Source organism: Megalobrama amblycephala, linkage group LG14, assembly GCF_018812025.1.
Source record: "Megalobrama amblycephala isolate DHTTF-2021 linkage group LG14, ASM1881202v1, whole genome shotgun sequence".
Lineage (NCBI taxonomy): Eukaryota > Metazoa > Chordata > Actinopteri > Cypriniformes > Xenocyprididae > Megalobrama > Megalobrama amblycephala.
Window position 1 is genome coordinate 46,389,895 of NC_063057.1, and position 24,095 is coordinate 46,413,989.

At 36.9% G+C, this 24,095-nt stretch overlaps 2 protein-coding genes across 3 annotated transcripts; one reads left to right on the forward strand and one right to left on the reverse strand.

The window, feature by feature from the left end:
• Nucleotides 1–5,218: 5,218 nt before the first annotated feature.
• Nucleotides 5,219–10,325, forward strand: LOC125245873 (chymotrypsin-like protease CTRL-1). The gene is made up of 6 exons (XM_048156683.1): nt 5,219–5,532; nt 6,884–6,904; nt 7,009–7,183; nt 7,267–7,538; nt 7,655–7,800; nt 9,641–10,325. The coding sequence occupies exons 1-6, from the start codon at nt 5,484–5,486 to the stop codon at nt 9,902–9,904; spliced, it is 927 nt and encodes a 308-aa protein (XP_048012640.1). The 5' UTR covers nt 5,219–5,483; the 3' UTR covers nt 9,905–10,325.
• A 5,823-nt stretch (nt 10,326–16,148) lies between these two features.
• Nucleotides 16,149–24,006, reverse strand: LOC125245876 (gastrula zinc finger protein XlCGF8.2DB-like). 2 transcript variants are annotated; one of them, XM_048156686.1, is made up of 3 exons: nt 23,864–24,006; nt 20,348–20,504; nt 16,149–17,304 (listed from the first exon to the last, which is right to left on the reverse strand). In XM_048156686.1, the coding sequence occupies exons 2-3, from the start codon at nt 20,430–20,432 to the stop codon at nt 16,469–16,471; spliced, it is 921 nt and encodes a 306-aa protein (XP_048012643.1). In that variant the 5' UTR covers nt 20,433–20,504; nt 23,864–24,006; the 3' UTR covers nt 16,149–16,468. The 2 variants fall into 2 exon arrangements, with proteins under 2 accessions (XP_048012643.1, XP_048012644.1); XM_048156687.1 differs by lacking the exon at nt 23,864–24,006 and adding an exon at nt 23,617–23,844.
• Between the last annotated feature and the right edge of the window lie 89 nt (nt 24,007–24,095).

Sequence of the window (24,095 nt, forward strand, 5' to 3'; positions counted from 1 at the left end):
GTTATATTTTCCTAAAGTCTATTTCTCACCGTGTACCACCGCATCCGTAGGGGCTGCCATTGTTGTTTCGTGGGCTATGTGACGTCAGAGCGCGGAACTGGGAGTACATCGATCTAGTATGAGTTCACGGGTGGGAAGTCACAGGTTTGACTGCCGTTCCAGTGCACTTCCACGGGTAGAAGGTTGGAAAAACATGGGTTATGGGTTGCCTGGAACATGGCATAAGTATAGGCAGGGAGTGCCTTTATTGGGAGCGCAGATTATGCCAGGCATATGGGCCCACCAGGTTGCTAGGGGCCTCCAAATCAGCACTTTGGAATTAAAGGATTAGTCCACTTTTAAATAAACTTTTCCTGATAATTTACTCACTCCCATGTCATCCAAGATGTTCATGTCTTTCTTTCATCAGTCAAAAAGAAATGAAGGTTTTTGATGAAAACATTCCAGGATTATTCACCTTATAGTGGACTTCAATGGCCTCCAGATGGTTGAAGGTCAAAATTACAGTTTCAGTGCAGCTTCGAAGGGCTTTTAAACGATACCAGACGAGGAATAAGGGTCTTATCTAGCGAAACGATATGTCATTTTCTAAAAAAAACTGTATGCTTTATAAACACAAATGATCGCCTTGAACGTACTTCCACTTTCTGCATTCTTCAAAACGCTTACACTGTATGTCCTACGCCTTCCCTATTCTACTTACGGAAAAAAACTAAACTGGCGCCGCGTTCGTTCCGCAAGTAGAATAGGGAAGGCGTAGGACATACAGCGTGAGCGTTCTGAAGAATGCAGAAAGTGGAAGTACGTTCAAGGTGATCATTTGTGTTTATAAAGCATATACATTTGCATTTCTTTCGAAAATGACCGATCGTTTCACTAGATAAGACCCTTATTCCTCGTCTGGTATTGTTTAAAAGCCTTTGACGCTGCACTCTGCACTTTGACCTTCAACCGTCTGGAGGCCATCTCCACTATAAGGAGAATAATCCTGGCATGTTTTCATCAAAAACCTTCATTTCTTTTTGACTGACGAAAGAAAGACATGAACATCTTGGATGACATGGGGGTGAGTAAATTATCAGGAAAAGTTTATTTAAAAGTGGACTAATCCTTTAATTCTAAATATATATATTTAAAATTTATTTAGTATACACAAATGCCATTTAACTATTAATAGTGTAGTAAAATAAAATTAAAATCTGTAAATGACAGAAAATGATTAGTGAAAGTGAACCCATTCTCCTGTCACTTCAAAATAGAGAGCGTGTGACGTTAACAATGCAAAGAAGAACGAGATGGTTGGGAAGAGGCACTTGTCTGGTGCCCCAAAGCGAAAATGTAAAAAAATAAATAAATAAATAAATCTAATGACAAGAAAATTACCTAAAAAAACTGTGTATTTCATAATCAGAATAAAAAGAATAGTTCCAGTAACAGACAAGGAAAGAGTAGAGATACTACAGATGGCGTCAATGGCGCAACCATGTTATTTGATGTCCCAGCCATGTAAAGAATGAGGTTTGTCTAGATAGTATATATTACCCAGGGTTAACTATTTAAAGTGTGAAAAGCCCTATTATGTGCTTACAGTTTCTTATGTATACTGTATATTACATTTTATAATAACAGTACATGAATAATCATGTACTAATACCTGAATTAATAATTACTTCAACGTAAACTCATGAATCATGAACCAATTAAGAGCTATCCTTAACTACGGCAGGAGTCATAAGGATTCATGAATGAATAACAGCAGCCTTAACTACAACTATCTAACTATGTTAGTACATGTTTGATAAATAATGCATTAATTAACATTTAGGGGAAAGCTAAATCAAACAGTCTCTATAAGAAGGAAGAAATATTTTGACTATAAAAATAAATGTAAACAATTTATTAATGTCATAATATAAACTAAATTAAATCCACGATATGTTAATTTTCACTGCTAGAAGTCACTTATTCAAAACAAAAGCGTAGCTTGATGACGCCTTGATTTCGTGGAATCATGGGATGTGTTGTCTTCACGTCTACAGCCGGTGGAAAAGAATCAGGATTGGACTCTGCAGAAATCATGTTCATGGATGAGATTATTAACGTTACTGTAGTATGAAGCAGAGCAGGACTGAGTGCTGTGAGAGCAGAAACGAGGCCGCTGGAGCGATTGCTAATGAGAGACGAATGCGAGACACAGCTCGAGAGCACTGGAGCTTTTATTATGCTGCAGTCGCCGCTTCCGGTCATGAGCGTGTGATGTAAAGCAGCACTGTTTTATCATATTAAATACATTGCTGCCCTACAAAGGCAAAGTGCAGTAACTACGCAAACACTGAAACTGAGAAAAATGCCTTTAAAGTTTTTACACCAGCCAGTCAAACATGTTGTAGGTAGATTAGTGGTAATGCATTCATGTAATGCCTTCTTAGGAAGACATTTTTTATAGATAAAAACAATGACCACTGATGTGACCTTTGACCTCCAAAATGTAGATACTGCACTCTGCCTTTGGATGACCTTAAACAACTAAAACACCATTGCAAAAGCAAAGTGCAGTATCTACAAACTAAATGTGTTCATCCAACTTTATTGTTGTGTTTCTTACTACACGTTAATTGTTTTTAATAACTTTAATATTTTATTTTTTGATGTTTGCATGTTGTGAATGTTAAAATTGCTCTGAGGACTGGAGTAATGATGCTGAAAATTCAGCTTTAATCAGAGGAATAAATAACATTTTACAATAAATCCACATAGAAAACAGCTATTTGACTATTTTTGATCAAATAAATTCTGCCTTCCTCTTTCAAAGACATTAAAGAAGTATTATTTCAAACTTGATCACCAGTGTGTAAAATAATGCATGTGAACTAATTAGAAAATGATATATTTTAGACACTTTCCTAACACGGGACATAGGCTACTTAAATATGTTTAGTTATGCCATGTTTAGTATAAGTTTGCGAATGATATTTCGAGTTTTATGAATAATTTTCAAATGATTGTGAAATTACTGAAGAAATCCTAATAACAGATACACAAACATTCACTCTTATCTGGCATGCTGAAGCAACGTTAATGTTTCTGTGTCCATTGTGTGATGAATAACGTCATTAAAATATGAAAAATATTTATGAAAACGTTTATTTATTTATTTTTTAATCAAACAGTAAAAGTGCCACGCTGCTCAGTTTCTGTGGACAGTAGACAGACAGACAGACAACGCTAGAGAGACTGAGCACACTAAGTTTTTTTGGCTGAAGTGGGTCGGCCGCGCCCGCGCGAACAATTCGTCTGGGTTGACGGAGGATACAGACTACGTGAATTTACTTTAATTCATTCTTCACATATATTTACATCGCAACGGGCCGGCCAACATTGTCCAGTGGCCAACCGGGAAAACTCTCGGTATTCCGGATGTCCAGTCCGCCCCTGATTACGTTGAGTGTATAATAGCCATCAATGGAGCAGCGCAGGTAGGCTAAAATATCGGTCTAATTTGCTAGCAGCTAGCAAGTTAATGTTAATTGATTATAAAGCTGTCATTTGCTTGGCTAGGAGTTAATATTTTGCTATCTTCCTTTCTCGTCTTTGGATATTTGCGTTTTAACGCGAGTTTAACCATCATGCCGCAGCTGTCAAAGCCGGGAAAACAAAGCTAGAACGCAGTAACATCACTTACTGCGGTTTGCCTTGGTATTAGCTTCAATTTTGTAGTTACTGCAATTTTGACACCCTCGTTTCTCAGAAACGGGACAATTTTGAACCGGGATACTTTGTCACAAGACAGAACAGATGTTACAAAGCCCATTTCAAGCCATAACTCATTTTTGATCAAATGTGTAGTTACTGCGCTTTGCCTTTGGACGGCAGATTGGGTACATACGTTGGTGTTTCCATGGTTTCTACAAAATAAAACTGGGTAACCCTCCAAATTGGGACGCAGCTTTTGTGTTCAGTTCCAGTATGTTTAGTTCCTGTTTCCTTGGTTGCCATAGTTATTTTTGTTTTTAATTGTTTAATTGAGTTGAGTCTCACCTGTCCCTTCTTGTTACTGTGTATTTCTACTCTCAGTTAGCTTCTGTTCTTTGTCTTGTGTTTATGTTATTAGTTGGTTTGTATCTTTGGTTGATTCTTGGTTTCTATTATGTTACTTAAATGTTCATCTTCTTCAAGTCTCTTTATTCTGGATCATCTAGCCAAGCCAGCACCTGACAATAGGCTACTTGACTGGTTCATATTTATCCTACATAATTTAATCTAGTAGACTGAAAATTTTAGAGTTACAGTAATCAAAAGTTTAGAAGAGAAACACAGTTTTGTTAAGTAGATCACAAATAATATGAGTAAATCAGACAATCCGTTTCCTTTTTTTTTTTCTGAGTGTGCAAGTGTATATGGGCTAGAAGGCATAGTTCCGGATATAATGTGACTTACTGGAAACTGCTGTTCTTACAGAAAGTGGTATGGTTTTACATGTTGTGTGACAGTAAATTCTTCTAATTTTTTCAAAGGATCATAACTACACACTTAGTCATGTTCAGTGCCACTTCTTAGATGTCTCTGCACACCCTGTCCCAGAAACCTGTTAACACAAAAAGAAGAACTGGAATTGTGAACCCCTGGCATAAACTATTGCCTTAATACAGTACATATTTATGCCCCCATCATATATGTCATATAAAATATTGAACTATAGATATCATATAAGTCAGTTTTCTTTTATCACAGTATCACAATTAAGTAACACACGTGAATTTTCAACAATTTCACTACTTCAAGCATTAAGCAAGATATTTACATTTTTGGCAACTTAATTTTTTTTTTTTTTAATTGCAATAAAAAAATCAAAAAAAATAGTACAGACCCTACCAAATCTAACATTCACAGACATTTAATAGCAGTAAATACAGAAACATATGAACAAATGTACCATGAGAAAAAATTATATGGTACCAGAAAATGTTTTACAGATCTAAAGTTAGGACAAAGCCTACCACATCTAACATTCATAGATATTTTTATATATATTTATTTTTAATTTATTATTTATATTTAATTATATTACAGTAATTATATTTATATTACAGAAATGGATTGTTGATTAAAATCTATATGTCTGCAGTTGTTAGATTTGGAAGGGACTACAATCACACCAGTAAATAAATTAGTGTAAGCATTTGGGAATAAATGTATTTCATTATACATGTATGAATTAAATTATAAAGAATAGATTGGAGATTATTTTTTCTGTGTTGTACATGCTTTCTGCAAGCTATGTTGCAAAGAGTAAAAAAGTGGTGGGGACAAAATCAGCTTTAGTTTTTTTTTCCTTTTTTTTTTTCTCGAAAAAAGTTTTTTTTCAGAGATAAACGTAATGGGGGTGGGGCAGGATAACTAGATAAATGTGGCAGTACTTGCTTTACATCTCATTAGAAACCTGACAGTTGAGGAAACAGCAGTCAGATCACAGACCAGAAGATATGAAGTTTAACACAGCTTTTGCCGGATTCATACTTCTCAACATAGCAGGTAAAATCTATAACATGACAAAATTGGATGTAAGTTTATTAGCATTTGTTTCAAATGTTTAATAACTGACAAGCAATTGAATTGCTAAGAACTAGCTATAAACCGTTTATAGCTAGATTATTTTTTCATAGGTTGATTGCTAAATTGCTGTCTATAATCAAGACAAATCACATTTATTTTTAAAGTATATTTATTAGGGCTGGGTAGAAATATTGATTTCTCGATTTTAATCGATTCTCATTTTTACGAACCGATATTGATTCTTAAATCCCAAGAATCGATTAGTCTAGTCTGTTTTCAGTTGAATGAGCAGAATATGTAGCGCCTCCCATCCAATAAATCGCATTAATCTTTGTGCTTTGTTACTTTTGATATGAAGCAAAGTCTCTGATTTCAAATGACGTCTATCTTATTATGAAATTCAAAAAAAAAATACCGTTTTGGCACTGTTTAATGTGTCGTGACAGATCGCTTTGGCACCTCAGTTAAAGAGAAGCGGCAGCACGACCACATGTGAACATTTAATACCAGTTACAGCGCAAAATATACATGAATAAAGATCTGAAGGTATGTTAAAAGCAGACATCCCAACCTGCAAAAAGTCATTTCAGGGAGGTATCACCCCCCCCCCAGAAGTGTAATTTAAGTGTTTGTGTATATAAATAAGTTAATTTAACCTTCAATATTATTATAGTACCAACTGACTCCCATGTGTAGTTTACAGCATTAGTTGAGATTTTTTTTTTTCTTCTAGAAAATTTGCCATGTACTGTAACTGAAATACTACATCCAAAATAACCGATATTGAATCGAATTGAAATCATAATTGAATCGAATCGAAAGCATGTGAACAGTAATCGAATCGAATCTATAGAACAGAATCAATTATGGAAACAACTATGAAGACAGTTCAGATTCTTTTGTAAGGCAACTCTAAATGACAATAGTTTTGTTTATAATTATAAAAACCTGTGAAATATGATAGTATTAATTACTCTTTTTAATTGGAATAATATAGTGTCCATAGTTCAAAAGCAATGGCATGATGCACAAAAAAAAGATTTAATGTTAAATACATTTTAGTCATTTATACATTGAAACTTGAGTATCTGTCAAAAACTGATAACTAAATATAGGCCTATACAAGAATTTTTTACATACATGATTTTTGACATTTAACAGCGATTTTGGCTAAAATCCATATATACCATTATTCAGGTGAAGGTTTTATTTTGTTTTCATGCCAATGGTACGTGCCTGCACTGATGTAAGAGTTTACAAGTGTCAGTAACAGTTTATCATCTCTGTCCAAATGACTGTCTAATTACTTTGTATTTGTCTACCCACACAGGTTCCCTCTGCCAGTCAGATGGTAAGTTGTCATAATGACCATAAAACTCTTTTCCATGCAGAATGTTTCTTTTATATGTGAGGCATTTTAACAAGGAATTCTCATATCATTTTTTCTCGCATTAGTATGTGGCCAAGCCCCCCTCAACACAAAGATTATTGGAGGGGAGGATGCAGCAGCAGGGTCTTGGCCGTGGCAAGTCAGCATTCAAAGTAACAAGTACCCATTTAGCGGCCATTTCTGTGGTGGGAGTCTAATCAATAAAGACTGGGTTTTATCTGCAGCTCACTGCTTCCAGAAGTATGTTGAAATCTTAAATAAAGCTTAAGATACAATTGTAGATTGACAAAAGTGGGATTAAAAGAGACTTTCTCTGTTTACAGGGTAGGTGCATCTGACATATGGATGTACTTCGGGCGTTGGAGACAATCAGGCTCAAACCCTAATGAGACATACAGGACAGCAAGTCGAATTATCAACCATCCCAATTATGAAGGTGATGTTACTCATAACAACGACATAGCACTGGTCCAGCTCTCCTCCTCTGTGAATTTCACTGACTATATTAAGCCAGTCTGTCTGGCGGCTGCTGGTAGTGCATTTGCTGGAGGTACAGAGATCTGGGTGACTGGATGGGGAAATCTACAGACAGGAGGTAAGTGAACATTTGCTTACCAATTAACTGAATACAAAAAACTACGGTAAATCTCAAGAATTTACCTTGAAATGTTTTTAAAAGCCATCAAATTTGTCCTTTGATCTGTGTCACAGGCCCGGCTGCTAACATACTGCAGCAGGTGATGTTGCCAGTTGTGAACAACAGTGAATGTAATAATGCTTATGTGGGCAATCCGAGCATAACGAGCAATATGATTTGTGCTGGATTTTTAAATGTGGGAGGGAAAAGTTCATGTCAGGTAAGACATCAGTCATTCATTTTAACCTATTTTAATCCAAAGCAATTTACAAAACACTACTCCCAAGTTTTTGGTCACCTGCACAAGCTTAACTGCCGCTCTAGGCAAAACACTGCCGCCCCCACCCTGACAGCAACATAGTGTCGGCCCAGATCCGGCCCGCATGTGGGCCGGATCTGGGCCACACTATGTTGCTGTCTGGGGCACTTCTCACTCACAATTAAACGCTATCTTTGAGATGGATGTGAAAGACTGGAGGTTTTGTACATTTGTTAATAAATCTACAGTATATAATAAAATTATCTCCTGAAAAAAATTCCCAGTGGGCCGCTGATAAATTGGGTTGGCAGTAGCCTACTTCGATGTTTACGGGACGTGCAAAGAACAAGGGTTGTATTCACAAAACATTTTATCTTACCACTAAAAGTTCTCCTAAATGGCAGTAAAAGTTCTTAGCTTAGAGTTTTCTCTTAAAACCTATTCACAAAGCTGCTGAGACCAACTTTTACTAAGGAATAGACTGAAGTCTGAAGCTAAGAGTAAGGTAAGAATGAGGTGTCATGTTTCCATATTAAAATAAAGGTTTTAAGGAAAAGAGTTGCGGTGGAGAATATAGTATATCAATAGAGAAAACCATTTCAAATAAGACAAAAAAAAACAATATTAAGAGAAAAAAAAAATGGATAGTTCCAAAAAAATGTACATTTGCTCTTAATTATACTCCCCCTCAGGCCATCCAAGATGTAGGTGACTTTTTTTTCCTTTTTTTTTTTCAGTGGAAGATTTTTAGCTAAAACTGTGGTCATTTGTGGTTCTGAAATGCAAATCAATGACTATCGTCACTTTAAAAGTCAAAGAGCAAATACAGACATGACAAAATTATTACCCGTGGCTGTGGTATTAGGAAGCGAAACGAACGGTCTGTGCAAGAAACATTATTTACAACATTACCGTTAACCCATTGCTTCAGGCAAACGGTCCTGAGCTTCATGAATAAATTATTTTTAGTGAACTGGATGAACTAGTTCACTGAACAGTCTGAAACAGTTTGCGGTTTGAGTCAGCACAGATCTCTGAGATACTAGATCAAAACTCACTTTCAGACTTGCCTGACAGTCACTCTGACTTGAAATGAGCCAAAATACTGGTGTATATATATGATCCTGGTTTTTGTCAACTCATTCAGCGCTTCAGTTACTCAACAGTACACTGAACTGAGAACAGTACGGATATGTCCGACATGCTGAAAACTGACTATCGGGGGTTTCGTAAGCGGGCAAATACAATTTGGAATTTCTTTTTAAAATTGTCCCGAATATCCTTACATAACACAGTTTCAGCTAAAAATTTTATTTACTGTTCTACCGAAGAAAAAAGTCACTTAAATCTTGGATGGTATGAAGTGAGTAAATTAACAGCAAACTTTAAAAATGAATATTTATTTGCAACAAATGCTTCTTCTAGAATGCACACTTCAAGTGCATAAGGACGCTCATTTCCGATTAGAATTCGCTAATAATCTGTGATGCTGAAAATAAATAAATAATGAAACGTGGACCTATACTGCAGCCAGCAACCAGAGGGCGATCAAAATGTTTTGGCTTCACTTTTCAGGACATGAGCTTGGTTTTACCCAAATTTAAATAACATTTTTTATAACTCTGTGACAAGATAAAAATGCTCAGTGCTTCCACTGTAAATCATTTAAAAAGGTACAATGACCTCAGGTAACAACTCTTTGGTGGACACACGGCCAGCATACTTTTACAATTATTGCATACTTATGTTTGTAACAGTTGTTCACAGAATGTTGTCAAATGATGAATGATTGTCAATACAGGGAGACTCTGGAGGTCCAGTGGTCAGGAGGAACGGCTCCCTGTGGATTCAGTCCGGCATTGTGAGTTTTGGTCCAAAACAATGTGATAATCCCAAATATCCCAGTGTGTACGCCAGAGTTTCTCAGTACCAGGATTGGATCAAGTCTTACACGGGCAGCAACCCACCTGGATTTGTTGAATTCAACTCGAGTGGATTCAGAAGTTCACTCAACGTCCTTTTATTGTCCATTCCTTTCACCTTCTCCCTATATCTCTACTCCTAAAGATTGTTTGAACTGTAATTCTCAAGGTTCTTTAATGAAGAGGATAGTTGTGCTGTACATGCTCTCATAAAGAGGTAAAAAAAGAGGAGTTATATTGTTGTCATTTATTCATTATCTTTTCAAAAATGTACTATTCTTGAAAAGCTACTCTTATTGACATTATAAAAGCATAAACTAAGTTCAGCATGCTTGTGTACTCTGAGATTCAGGATGTTTGCATAACTAATAGACATCAACTGATATTGTTTTTTTTAATAACAAAGCCTATTATTTGGGTCTATGTGTCTGATAACCAATATGTATAACAGTTTTATGGTTTGAAGCTCTGCAATGTGATCAGGGATACTTCTTGTAAATGTAATCAATTACCATGTTGTAATCACACCGTTTTAACAGAATAAATACAAAAGAATGAACTTGATTTGGGGTTTTCTGTCCATCTCACTTCATACTGTTTTAAGATCTTTTGAGTAAACCATGACTTTGTTTTTCTTGATTGTTTGATGAAAATGAAGTAAAAAAAAAAAAAAAAAAAAAAGTTAAAAAAGAAGAAAATTTATGTCAATAAATCTATTAATGTCCTCAAAAAAAAAAAAAAAAAAAAAAAAAAAAATCTTGCTGACCCTAGATTGTTCTGACTGCACCAAGATACCAGATGGTCAATTTCCCACCTGTAAGCAACCTCGTCCCCTCCGGAGATAAGCCCGATGAGGGTGGTGTCGCCCGCAAACTTTAATAGTTTAACAGACTGGTGACAGGAGGTGCAACTGTTGGCGTACAGGGAAAAAAGTAGAGGAGACGGCACACAACCTTGAGGGGAACCCATACTAATGGTCCGATAGTCAGAAATCTGTTTTCCCACTCTCAATTGCTACCTTCTGTCAGTTAGAAAGTCCGTAATCCATTTGCAGATGGAGTCAGGTACACTCAGCTCGGAGAGTTTGTCCTGTAGCATAACAGGGATGATATTGTTAAAAGCAGAACTAAAATCCACAAAACAGGATCCTAGCGTAGGTTCCTGGTAAATCCAGATGCTGAAGGTTGAAGTGAAGAGCCATGTTTAATAAATAATCACAGAAAAAGTTTTGGTAACTATCATATTAGCAAAGCAAATAACGCAAACTTACCATTAGCACTTTGCATATCACTCTCAGGTGAAGAACAGTCTTCGCCGGTAACGCCAATCTCGATGGATAAATCAAACACAAATGCTGGGTGCAAACTCCAAAGTGGTGAAAAAGGTGACATGTTTACAAAGTAAATAGTAGTAGGGGGTTTGTGGGCAACGTCCCCCATGAGAAAATTGTGATTTTAACATATAAACTAAGCATTCTGATGCACTCCCACAAGAAAATAAATGGAAAAAACAATATTTGCTTCAAGTAAAAAAACATTTATTGACACTAGGGCTGGGCAATGACACAAATTTCACAATTGGATTCGATTTTGATTCAGGAGCTTGCGATTTGATTTAGATTTGATTACCTTCAATTCAGTAATGATTAATTTGGGCCTATCAGGTACAGTACATGGCAAATTTCCTCAAAAATATCTCAAAAAAAAAAAAATGCTGTAAACTAAACAGGGAACCACAGCTGGTTCTTACATATAAATAACACAAACGTTATAATACATTTTTAATTACGTAATTATGTTTCTACTCGTTTTTAATATTGGCCTAAACATTTAAATGGTGGCCGTCTTAAAACATACATGATTATGCAATGGCCTATAGTCACAGTGGATATAAAATGCTTCTCTCTAAGTTCATTTTTGTAGCTGACTAACGAGTTTTTTGACATTGAACGGCTTTTCTGAGGTAAATGTTACGGTAAATGTTACATTTTTACAAGCTATTTTATTGCCGCTTTTCCGCGGTTGAAACAATTATTGATTGATTAACGTTACATATGGCATGATACAGATTTCAGTAAGCTGTACTGCATCTTTCAACATACCTCCGGTATTCATTCATCCTGCATCCATTCATCTCCATACATCTTTCGTGTTGTAAAGCAGAAGAGATGATTGGTTCACGTGCGCTCTGCCTCTGTTTGAACTGAAGCGCTACAGCGATGCATCAAGCCGCGCACACACTTAACGATTGTAAGGCCGATTATGAATGTAAATTGATACTTATGACTGATCGCGCTCAAATGCGTCCAGTCAGAGCCAGTTGCGTTCAGTCTGCGATTACAGTCGGTGTTCAAATTCCATGTGTGAGTATATAAATCGGCTCCAGTCGAAGGAAACAATCGGTATGTGTGGTCAGTTCAGTCTTCGTTAGCTAATCGTTAGGTGTGTCCCCGGCTTTAAGTCACACCACAGAGCGACAGCTTGAGAGATGTCTATGCAGTGGCGCCCCCAGAAAATTTTAATAGTGGTGGCCAGATGAGGCCACAGCAATTCTTGGGGTGGCAAAAAAAATAATAAATAAAAATAAAATATATATATATATATGTGTGTGTGTGTGTGTGTGTGTGTGTGTGTATACATATACAGTTGTGGCCAGAATTATTAGACCCCTTCATAAATATGATCAAAGATGACTGTAAAAATAAATCTGCATTGTTTATCCTTTTTATCTTTAATTTATAAAATTAGCAAAAATCTAACCTTTCATTGAAGGTAAAGAATTGAAAGTGGGGGGGAAATAACATTAAGAAATAAATGTTTTTCTCCAAAACACATTGCCCACAATTATTAGCACCCCTAGAATTTTTTATGAGTAAAATATCTCTTAAGTATATTCCCATTCATATTTAAATTTTTTGATCCAGGGTGATCATGAACATGAAATTGTCCAGCCATGACTTCCTGTTGCACAGGAGTATAAACATGAAGAAACAAAAATGCCAAACTCCCTTAATCATTCATCACATTGTGAAAAACCAAAGAATATAGTTCTGATGTGTAGCAAATGATTGTCGAGCTTCACAAAATAGAAAGTGGCTGTAAGAAAATAGCTGAAACATTGAAAATCCCCATTTCCACTATCAGGGCAATAATTGAGAAGTCCCAATCAACTAAACATGTTACAAATCTGACTGAAAGAGGACGTGTGTCTAAATCATCCTAATGCGCAGTGAGGAGAAAAGTTTGAGTGGCCAAAGACTCTCCAAGGATCACAGCTGGAGAATTGGAGAGATTATTTGAGTTTTGAGTCTCAGAAAGCCTTAAAAAAATAGTCAAAAGCACCTACATCCCCACAAGATGTTCGGGAGGGTTTCAAGAAAAATCCTCTGCTCTCATCCAGAAACAATCTCCAGCATATTCAGTTGTCAGTCAAGACTGGAACTTCAAACGGGACCGGCTTCTAAGGTCAGATGAAACTAAAAAAAGAGCTTTTTGGCAGCAAACCCACCAGATGGGTTTGGTGCACACATGGATAAAAAGTGCCCCATGCCCACTGTTAAATATACTGCTGGATCTTTAATGTTGTGGGCCTATTTTTCTGCTGGAGGTCCTGGACAACTTGTTCAGATACATGGCATCGTGGATTCTATCAAATACTAACAGATAAAAATCAAAACCTGACCGCTTCTGCTAGAAATCTTATAATGGGCTGTGGTTGGATCATCCGTCGGGACAATGATCCAAAACAAACATCAAAACCAGCACAAAAATGTGTCACTGCCCACAAAATGAAGCTTCTGACATGGCCATCCCAGTCCCCTGACATGAACCCTAAAGAGAATGAATGGAGTGAACTGAAGAGAAGAAGCACCAACATGGAGCTGGAATCTGAAGGATCTGGAGAGATTCTGTATGAAGGAATGGTCTCTGATCTCTTGTCAGGTGTTCTCCAAACTCATCAGGCATTATAGAAGAAGACTCAGAGATGTTCTCTTGGCAAAAGGAGGTTGCAAAAAGTATTGAATAAAAGGGTGCTAATAATTGTGGGCAATGTGTTTTGGAGAAAAACATTTATTTCTTAATGTTATTTCCCCCCCACTTTCAATTCTTTACCTTCAATGAAAGGTTAGATTTTTGCTAATTTTATAAATTAAAGATCAAAAGGATAAACAATGCATATTTATTTTTACAGTCATCTTTGATCATATTTATGAAGGGGTCTAATAATTCTGGCCACAACTGTACATACATGCAAAATCAATTGGTAGTTCTTAATAGAATAATGAGGACACAAACCTTTACATTCAGTCGCGTTCGGTCCCATTTATTTGCATACACATACCTACACCGTTTTAGTCCAAAAGTGTGCACATTTGTAGAAATACACATTTACCTCAGATTGCATTATGGTTTCATAATTACCGAGGTCATAAAATATAGTTTGCTAGGGGGGATAAATTTAGATTTATCTGGTGTACATATGTGCATTTTTAACGTTTTAAGGCCAACAAATTGGATAACAATAGCTTTAAAACCATGTCAACAAATACATGCATTCACAGTTTTGAGGCAGCTTTAATTGCATATGTGGTAATTTCATGACTTAGCTTACAACAGAGCAATGACGGTCATTGCTCGTATTCTCTTGGGCTTTATTTAAGCTATAATAAAGTAATTATGCAGCGCGCGCCGGCACATTTGCGCATGCAATACTTGAGTGCGCGCCGCGAGCACAGAATAACGGCTGATTGGACCTGTTCATTTTTCTGAATTTTACTGACATAGTCTGACAACATCTCATCTGACCGCAGTTCACTGTTGTTCAACTGAAGCTCCCTCGTCGTCACTTGTAACCTATCTTTCCCAATTTTCATTGATTCAACTTATTCGTTCAAAAAGCTGATTCATTCAGTAAACAGTGCCATTTGTTGCTCAGGGACGCAATACAATGCTCTGGATTTTATCGGAACTATATTCGTTGGCGAAATTGTGCAGAAACAGGCAATGATGTCTAAAATGTAAACATAAATAAAATTTATATAACATTTGTTATGCTGATATCTGGAGAAAAACGGCACTCTTCATGTGATATTTATTAACACAGTGAAAGCGTGCACTCTAAATGCGCACTGACACTAGTCTAATCTACAAGACAACATCACATACAAGGATGTCAGATCGATTGTGCATCGTTAAAACAACAATTATGATAAAATCGTAGACTAAATATATCGCACACCCCTACCCTATCCTCTTCACAGTATAAATAACATTTGAAATTCAGGTCTGTAGACATTACTATTTAGACTCTTGGTGGCAGTAAAACAGCTACTCTGGTGGCGTCAGTCAATCTATCTTTTTTGGTGGCATTTTATTTTCTTTCACTTCATGAACTTGTGAATTTACATTATGCATTTAAATTAATAGTACCCAATGCAAAATTATACTGGGGTGGCCAGAGTTTATGCAGGGGTGGCTGTGGCCACCCCTTGGGGGCGCCCCTGTGTCTATGGTCTCACTCCAGTGTATGGGAAAGAAGCCCATTTTCGATTCTTGTGAGGTTTATTTTTGCCTGCAAACTTACCCTGACACCCCCGGAAAAAAAAACCAAAAACTTTTCGGATCTACACGATTCATAAATTACATATTTTGATTAAAAACGGCGAATTTCGCCAAAAAGTGACTAGTTTGCAGGTATGAATTTTGTCTCCTGGTCGCTCCACAATACACCTCTCCACCATCCTGCCAACTCTGAGGTAAAAATTTGCTACCTGTCAATACACGCCTATTGGCGCGCTTTCCATGAAATCATGATTAACAACGAGTTGTTCAGTTTGGTTCCATACACACTGCGTGGAATTTCTTTAAATGCAGTTGTCACTACCTGTATTTTACTGAACTGTGTGTGTACAGAACGTAATTTAGCACTAACAGATGAACTGACAACTGAATTTAGCTGCTGTGTACATGACCTTTCTCAAGTCAAGTCACCTTTATTTATATAGCGCTTTTTTAATGCAGATTGTTTCAAAGCAGCTTTACAGTGATAACTGGTATATAATTTTGGCTGCACAGCAGCTTTTAAAGAAAATGGTGTCAATGCAGGCAGATCAAAGCACTGTTGAATATCAAATGTCAAGTGTCCCCAACTAAGCAAGCCAAAGGAAGGAACCCAAACTCCAACAAAAAATTCTCCTCCATTAACTTTGTCTTCAATGTTTGCCTTGATAGGAGAATGTAAGTAGGATCCAAAAGGCCGACAAAATGTCTGAAACCAACATCCTCCACAATGGTGAAAGGCCGTGAGTCTTGGACAAACATGTACACGAGAGCCTCAATCAATCCCCCCACAAAAGGCACAAAGCAGTTTGTAAAAAGAGAATCTACATTTTTTAAGCTCAGAACAGTAAACACTTTATTTATAGATTCTGTAGGTGTTCTTTTTCATACAAAGCAACATTAAATGTTTGTGCTTCTGAAAGTTTTTGTAAAAAACAGTATACATTATATATATAACACACCTTCAGGGGTCTAGTGGAGTCCATGCCTCGACGGGTCAGGGCTGTTTTGGCAGCAAAACGGGGACCAACACAAGATTAGGAAGGTGGTCATAATGTTATGCCTGATCGGTGTACAAACGAAATTAGAGGGAGTCAGTAGTGTTATGTGTACATGAAGAAAACAGAAAGTCTCAAAGCCTCATCACATTCAGAATTTCACAATTCCGTGAGTTTTCAAATGAATTTTCAGGTCCCTTTGATATGTGTATCTCTTCTCGCACTGAAGACATTTGAAAGGCTTCTCTCCAGTGTGAAGCCTCATGTGAGTCTGAAGATTTCCTTTAAGTGTGAAACTCTTTCCACAATGAGGGCAGATGAAAGGCTTCTCTCCACTGTGAAGTCTAATGTGAGTGCTTAGGCTTCTTTTATGACTGAAACTCTTTCCACATTGAGGACATATAAAACAATACTCTCCTGAGTGAATCCTCATGTGGCATTGAAGGGTTTCTTTACAACTGAATCTCTTTCCACACTGATTACATATGCAAGGCTTCTCTCCAGTGTGAATGTTCATGTGAGTATTAAGACTTTCTTTTCGTGAAAAGCTCTTTAGACACACATTGCAGGTAAAAGGGTTCTCTCCAGTGTGAATTCTCATGTGGGCATTTAGGTTTCCTTTATGTGTAAAACTCTGTCCACATTGAGTGCAAGTGTAAGGCTTCTCTCCGGTGTGAACTCTCATGTGGGCTTTAAGGTTTTGGTTTTGAGTGAAACTTTTTCCACACTGTTGGCAGGTGAAAGGCTTCTCTCCAGTGTGAATTCTCATGTGGACTTCAAGGTTTTGTTTTGAATTTAAATTCTTTCCACACTGGAAGCATTTAAAGAAACTGTTAGATTCGGACTTCTGACCTCTTTTTCGTGCGGAAGTCTTTTCAGTCATTGTGGATTCTTTATTTCCAGTAATGAAATCATGATGTTTCTCATACTGATTTTTCTCTTCCATTTCATTCAGTACCTCAGTCTCCTCTTTCAATGCCATCAGGTCTAAATTGAGGGGAAAAAAAGGAAAATAAATAAAAAGCAATAGGATTATAGGTCTCTTATTAAATCTGTGGACAACAGACTATGATATTCTCTTGGCAGCATTAGTTTGGTTTAGGGTCCATCTTTCTGACTGCTAACACTTGTTTAAATGAAGAGACATCTCAAACACAAAAAGTACACAAAGGGCGAGACAGGGCTCAGTATTAAGTCCTCTGTCTTTCTCCTTGTATACGCTTAACTTAAGAGAGACGTTATCATTAGTTTTCACTGTTTTTGTTTCTGCCACTTTTATTAATGAAAATTAAAGGGTTAGTTCACCCAAAAATGAAAATTCTGTCATTTATTACTTAGCCTCATGCCGTTCCACACCAGTAAGACCTTCGTTAATCTTCGGAACACAAATTAAGATATTTTTGTTGAAATCCGATGGCGCCATGAGGCCTTCATAGGGAGCAATGACATTTCTCAAGATCCATTAATGTACTAAAAATATATTTAAATCAGTTCATGTGAGTACAGTGGTTCAATATTAATATTATAAAGCGACGAGAATATTTTTGGTGCACCAAAAAACAAAACAAAACACGACTTATTTAGTGATGGCTGATTTCAAAACAATGCTTCAGGAGGCTTCGGAGCATAATGAATCAGCATATCGAATCATGATTCATGATTCGCGTGCGAAACAGCCAAACTGCTGAAATCACGTGACTTTGGCGCTCCGAACAGCTGATTCGACATGCTGATTCATAATGCTCAGATGCTCCCTGAAGCAGTGTTTTGAAATAGGCCATCACTCTATAAGTCGTTATTTTGTTTTTTTTGGCGCACCAAAAATATTGTCGTCGCTTTATAATATTAATATTGAACCACTGTACTCACATGAACCGATTTAAATGTTTTTAGTACCTTTATGGATCTTGAGAGAGGAAGTGTCATTGCTCCCTATGCAGGCTACTACCACAACAACTAAAATATCTTAAAATGACAGAATTTTAATTTTGGGGTGAACTAAGCCTTTAATGACCAATTCATAAAGACAGCCACTTTCTTTGTTCCTGAATAAATCAGCTGTTTTAAATTAATTGGTTGAATGAATAAATAAATTATTTTTGTGTTCATCTGAAGAGAGTCAGTCATATACATCTGGGATGACACATTACACAAAATAATTTCGTTTTATTTAGGCTACTTCCATATATTTTTTTAATTTAATGTGTGACGTCTTAATATTGAATGTCTAAACTGGAAGCAGGATCTTCTCAGGTGCATTTAAAGGCAGCATTAGTATTTGTCTGGTCATGTGAGTTTGGTCATAGCAGTTACAGCATGAAATAATATTTAAACCTATGTATGTCTGTCCCCTATGTACTGCTTATGTGAATATTATGTAGACTTACTGTTTACATCAAATTCATGATTTAATAGTAGACTAATCATAGCAGGTTTCATCAGTCCAGTCTGTGACTTGCAACATAAACATCTGCTTTATAAAAATGAAGACTATATTTTTTGCATTCCGATTCTGACATCCAGAATGATTTTGCACATTTTCCTCCACTCGCTACCGCTATTTTTCTGCCACCATGTGAGCACAGCTGCAAGTGACGTAACTGTGACGTCTGCTCTGAATTGGTCTATTTATATTCGTTTTGGTCGATCAGATCACAAGTGGATGAGAAAGACATACCCGTTTACACCTGGTATTTTAATCTCTTTTGTCCACTTTCAACCATTTCTATCCTGATTTCTTCAAGGGGACGGTCTAAGGGTGGGTAAATGTACGTTTTTTTCAGGCCTTTTGATCTAATGGACAAAATAAGCTCACGCAAATTACATATGAACGCGACCAGAGACGATGGAAAAACATACGGATAATGATCTTTCATTTCTGCTCTGAGAGCCGTAAGACCATGCAGAACATGGTGAGTGCATTTTAGAAATCAGGAATGGTGAGAGAACATTGTGCTTGGTACATTTTTCAACTTCAAATGACAAAAAACCCCGTCTGGCTAGCACGCTTCCAATAATGTTTCTGTGTTAGGTCAGTATGTGGAGAGTAAAGCCCCGGGTATACTTCGGCCGTCCACGTTCATGCACCGTCCGCACGACGTAATTTTTGTCGTGCGGAGGGCTTGCGGCCGGCCGCACACCCCATTCGTGTGCAGCCCAAATTTTGAGACCGCGCGAACAGTCCGCGTGCAACAGCGCATGCGCAAGCAGTATAGAAGAGTCCACTAGGTGGCAATACGCACAGTATTGAGCACAGTGTTCAGCCGTCGAAGAAGAGTGTAAAAAGACTGGTTTAAAAACAACACGCTTGAAAAAAAAAAAGAGGAAAAACACGACAACGGACGGCGAACTTGATGAGTGTTTGTGCGAAAGGATTAGAAAGTAATGTGGGTAACATTTGGGTAAGTATGTGGGTAACATTTGTACAATTCATGTTTGAAAGAGTACAAAGACGTGTTTAGGGCAGCAAATTCATGGAGGGAGACAAGTAAAAATATGGGTAAGGATGCACTACTTTTCTTCTCCGATCATGCCCAGCGAATGTCCCGTTGATGACACGACTCAGTACTGTCCTCCGATGTCTGGTAGAGCATAGAAAAAAACTGTACTGCGCATGTGTCGAACGCGGTCATCTGCGCGCATCCGTGGTGTACTTTGAAAGTTTCACGGACACGGCTGCAGGCACGGAAAAGGGCTTAAGCAGTCTTTTGTGGCTGTTCGAACACATTCGACCACATGAGCGTCTACACTAAGAAAGCAATCAGGTCAAATGTGTTTTTGACTACATCTGGAAGTGGTCGAAAGTGGACAAGCTCAAAACTTTTTACACCCACTTAACAGCTGTATTTAGCGTCATCCACTTGTGATCCGATTGACCAAAAGGCATCTTATTACCAGGTGGAAACAGGGCCCATGTCAAATAAAACCGCTTTAATTGAGACAGTCATATGACATTCTTCAAAAATATAATTTCTGTACAGCTGGACATTTGGATCAAATGACTGAGTTCAGCTTTGAGAATGAAACCAACCCATTTGTTCCTCAGTATCTTCTTGTTTCACTATGATTATTTCTTCAACCTTCATTTCTTCACTCTCCACTTTAATAAACGCCATCTTGATAACACTGTATGAGGGGGATCTCAGTTGCTTCACCAGGAGTTTTTCTCTGTGTTCGGACACTTTATCCTGTTTAAGAAAAGAATAATTAACAGAAAGAAAAACAAAAAAAATGCCCTCCTGGGAAGGAAGTCAGTCAGAGGGATAGTTAATGGCTCTAATTATACTGATTAGCCAAAAATTAATTAAATAAAAACTCAAAATCAATACTACAAATTAACAAAAGAACACAAACTATACAGACACTTCATATATACTTATGATTTATATTAGGTATTTAATGATTTACGGGTTTAATTTAATAAGATTGCACTGTATACATTTGCGGTATTATCAAATGCCATAACCATGACCGGTGTAAATGGCAAAAATGTGTCACAAATGGAGTGCAATTTTTCAGCTTACCAGCTTGAAAGCAACAGTTGAAAGAATATATACTTTATATAATATAATACAGCAAAAATTCTGGCAACCATGGTTTCCCATGAGTTTACCTTTAGTATCCAAGTTACAACAATAGATATATTATAGGTTTATAATTTCTGAACCACTCAAATGTGCAAGCACTCACACCACAAATAATGTAGGAAAACGTGTCCAGAAATGTTACTTGCTGTGGCTCGTTGACATCACCAGATAAAACATTGCAGTCAGAAAATACAGTGCAGGGATTTGCCGCATAACAAAAGGATCCAACAAACGAAGTCGATCAGTAATATTCTCTTCCTTTATAGCAGACTACCCCAAGTGATTCATTATTTAAATCCTTGGTTAAGTATGTTTAATGATTTTTAGTATTTATTTATTTTTTGCTAGATGTTAATTATTTAGGCTACAACAGCTGTGACATCTGTGTAGTTTTTATTTCCTATTTATTTTATTTGTTTTACATATAATTTGTTTAATAATTTACTTATTTTATGAGTAATTCAATTAAATATTGCGCCTGTTAGCGGGTGTGTCTCATACGTCCTGAAAAGTGAAGCTGCGGGCTCTTTGATCGCCCCCTGGAGGCTGGATGCAGTATAGGTCATAAACCCCGCCCTCTCAATGCAGACGAATGAGACTTAAGTTAAAACATAAAAATAAATTATGCTTCAAATAAAATTTTCCAATAGATGGTTTTGGTCATTTAAGGTAGTTGTTATCACGCTGATTTATATTCAATTGTTCTTTTTTTTTTGTGATAAGTTTGATTTTAGCTAGCAATTTGGTGCTATAGAAACGGGGTGTGTCGTCGTGATTCACAGTTGATTGACAGCTTGTCTGAGGACTGTCGGGGCTTCGAGGGGAGATTGAAGATGTATAACTACCTATTAATTTTCAATTTCTGTGTTATTTCACACCGACAAAATGAGCTGTTCAGCAGTAAACTGTACTGACCTACAGGATCTGACGGATATCTGAGCTTTTCTCGGTAACGTTAAAGGTCCTGTTTTTCGTGGTTTTTTGAAGCCCGGAAAGGTCACGCCTCTTACCATAACGTGGAGATGCACGCGCTCAGTGTTATTGTAAACATGTCTTTAATTTTACCCTATCAATTTGAGCCGGAATCAGACCCGGTGACTGGACTGCGGGATGAAAATAACAGCGTTTCGACGACATGGCGACAAACACACTCTACAAACGCAACTCTTGTGTATTCCTGTGGGCGGAGGTTAGTCAAAAAACTGTTTTAGTGACGTCATTAAAGAAGGAAGTAGAGGGATGTAGTCCAAACTGGCCGTTCGATGTAGGCGATTTCTGTTAAATAAAATATCTCGCTTGGCATTGAACTTTGAGCTTTAAAATTTGACAGATTTTATTTATACTCTAACAACAACATTACACACTAACTAAAGTTTGAAACATGGGATCACGAAGAACGGGACCTTTAAATGTGGGCTTCATAAGCTAATTAATAAACGTTATTAGTTAAGGTAACATGCCTAACGTTAGCCATGACGGAAAAAAGCAGGTGATCGTTATCTGGCAGTTACTATAAATAATAATAATTAGCAGGATAAAACTAATGATAGCCTACTCTAATTAATTATAGAGCACTGTCTACAGCAATCGATCTGCTGTAACGTTAGTTTAACCCTTTATTTAAAATGGCAGGACCGTTTCTGACATTTTAGAGTTGTTTTCTAGTGGCATATTATATTGAGTTTATCTACTGAATTTGCTGTTTCAAAAATATTATTGCTCTAGAAACAGAACAGCCTATTATTTTATAGGTAGAATTTTAAATTGTGTATAATTTATATAGCTTATTTAAAATACATCAATGATGACGCAGTAGTCTGGGTGGAAGTTTGATACCGCGACTCCGCCTCCGGGCTCCACTGATGATTCTTTCTGCGTATTCTTTTTGCGTATTGTGTCAGCGCCCATCGGCGTCTGTTTTGGCTTCAGTTCAATACAATGGAAGGAAGCGGCGTCGCGTCATCCATCTTTTTTTACAGCCTGTTAGGTTACCAGAGTTTAACTGTTATGGTTAGGTGTGTGTGTGTTGTTGTTGCGCATACGTTTACAAGTTTTTAGGCCCTATTGGTTGTAATGTTTTGTTTTAACAGTTGATAAGAGTTTTATAAGGCTAATAAAAAGAATGTGTTTGTCATTTTTAGTGCTAGGATTACTTTACCTTATGGTCTGTTTAATTAAACGCAATGTCTTATCTCGGTTATTCTGAAAGATTTTAAAGCTTAAAAAAAAATCAATGCATATGGCCGTTAGTTATTATAGGTTTAAATATAAATATTTTTCTCACAAAAACCCTTCGCTTTGCTTTAGAAAGCATTTATTAACCCCCTGGAGCCGTATGGATTACTTTTATGATTGATGGATCCACTTATTTGGGCTTCAAAATCTCACCATTATCAAGCATGGTAGAGCCAGGATATTTTTTTTATATAACTCTGATTGTGTTAATCTGAAAGAAGATAGTCGGACGACTTAAGGGTGAGTAAATCATGGGATAATTTTCATTTTTGGGTGAACTATACCTTTAAGAAAACAGTCCCGCACAGGGCTCTACCAGCGCACACTCCCACCCGCAGCACAGGTAAAACAACCCGCTCCCGTGAGATTTACGTCCCAATGCAGCCTTCTATTCTGTACTGCAGTTTCTATCCGTCGCTCTCTAATGTCAGTAATTTAATTCAGTCTTGTTCACTACAAGTGGCATTTTTTTTTTTACCTTAGTTTCACTTTCACCTGAGTTCCATTGTGTTTTTTCCACGCTAGAAAGCTCTCATCGCTCGAATTCGTAAAATGAGACGCACCTTTTCTGTTACTCATGTGTTTTGGATGTGCTTTTCTCACAAAAAAATAACGTTCATTCATGTTAGATAAAGCAAAACAAATGCATTTGCCTCCCTTGTAAAAACTATAAAATATACTTAAACGGCTTAAACACATAAATTTAAACTGTTAAAAACACAAACCTTTCTTCCACCGAACAGCAGGCGAAGGAGAGCGGCGCAGCCTTATGGCGTCATATCGACACGCCAAAATAAAAGTCACATTCAAAAAATAAAATCTCAAAAAGTACATTTATATCAGGGGTCGTAAACTTTTTTCCATTAAAACAGCCATTTTGTCATTTTTTTTCTAGTGCCACAGTAAAAACTATTATTTTACTATTATAAAATGAACAATGTTTGTAAATAAAATCAA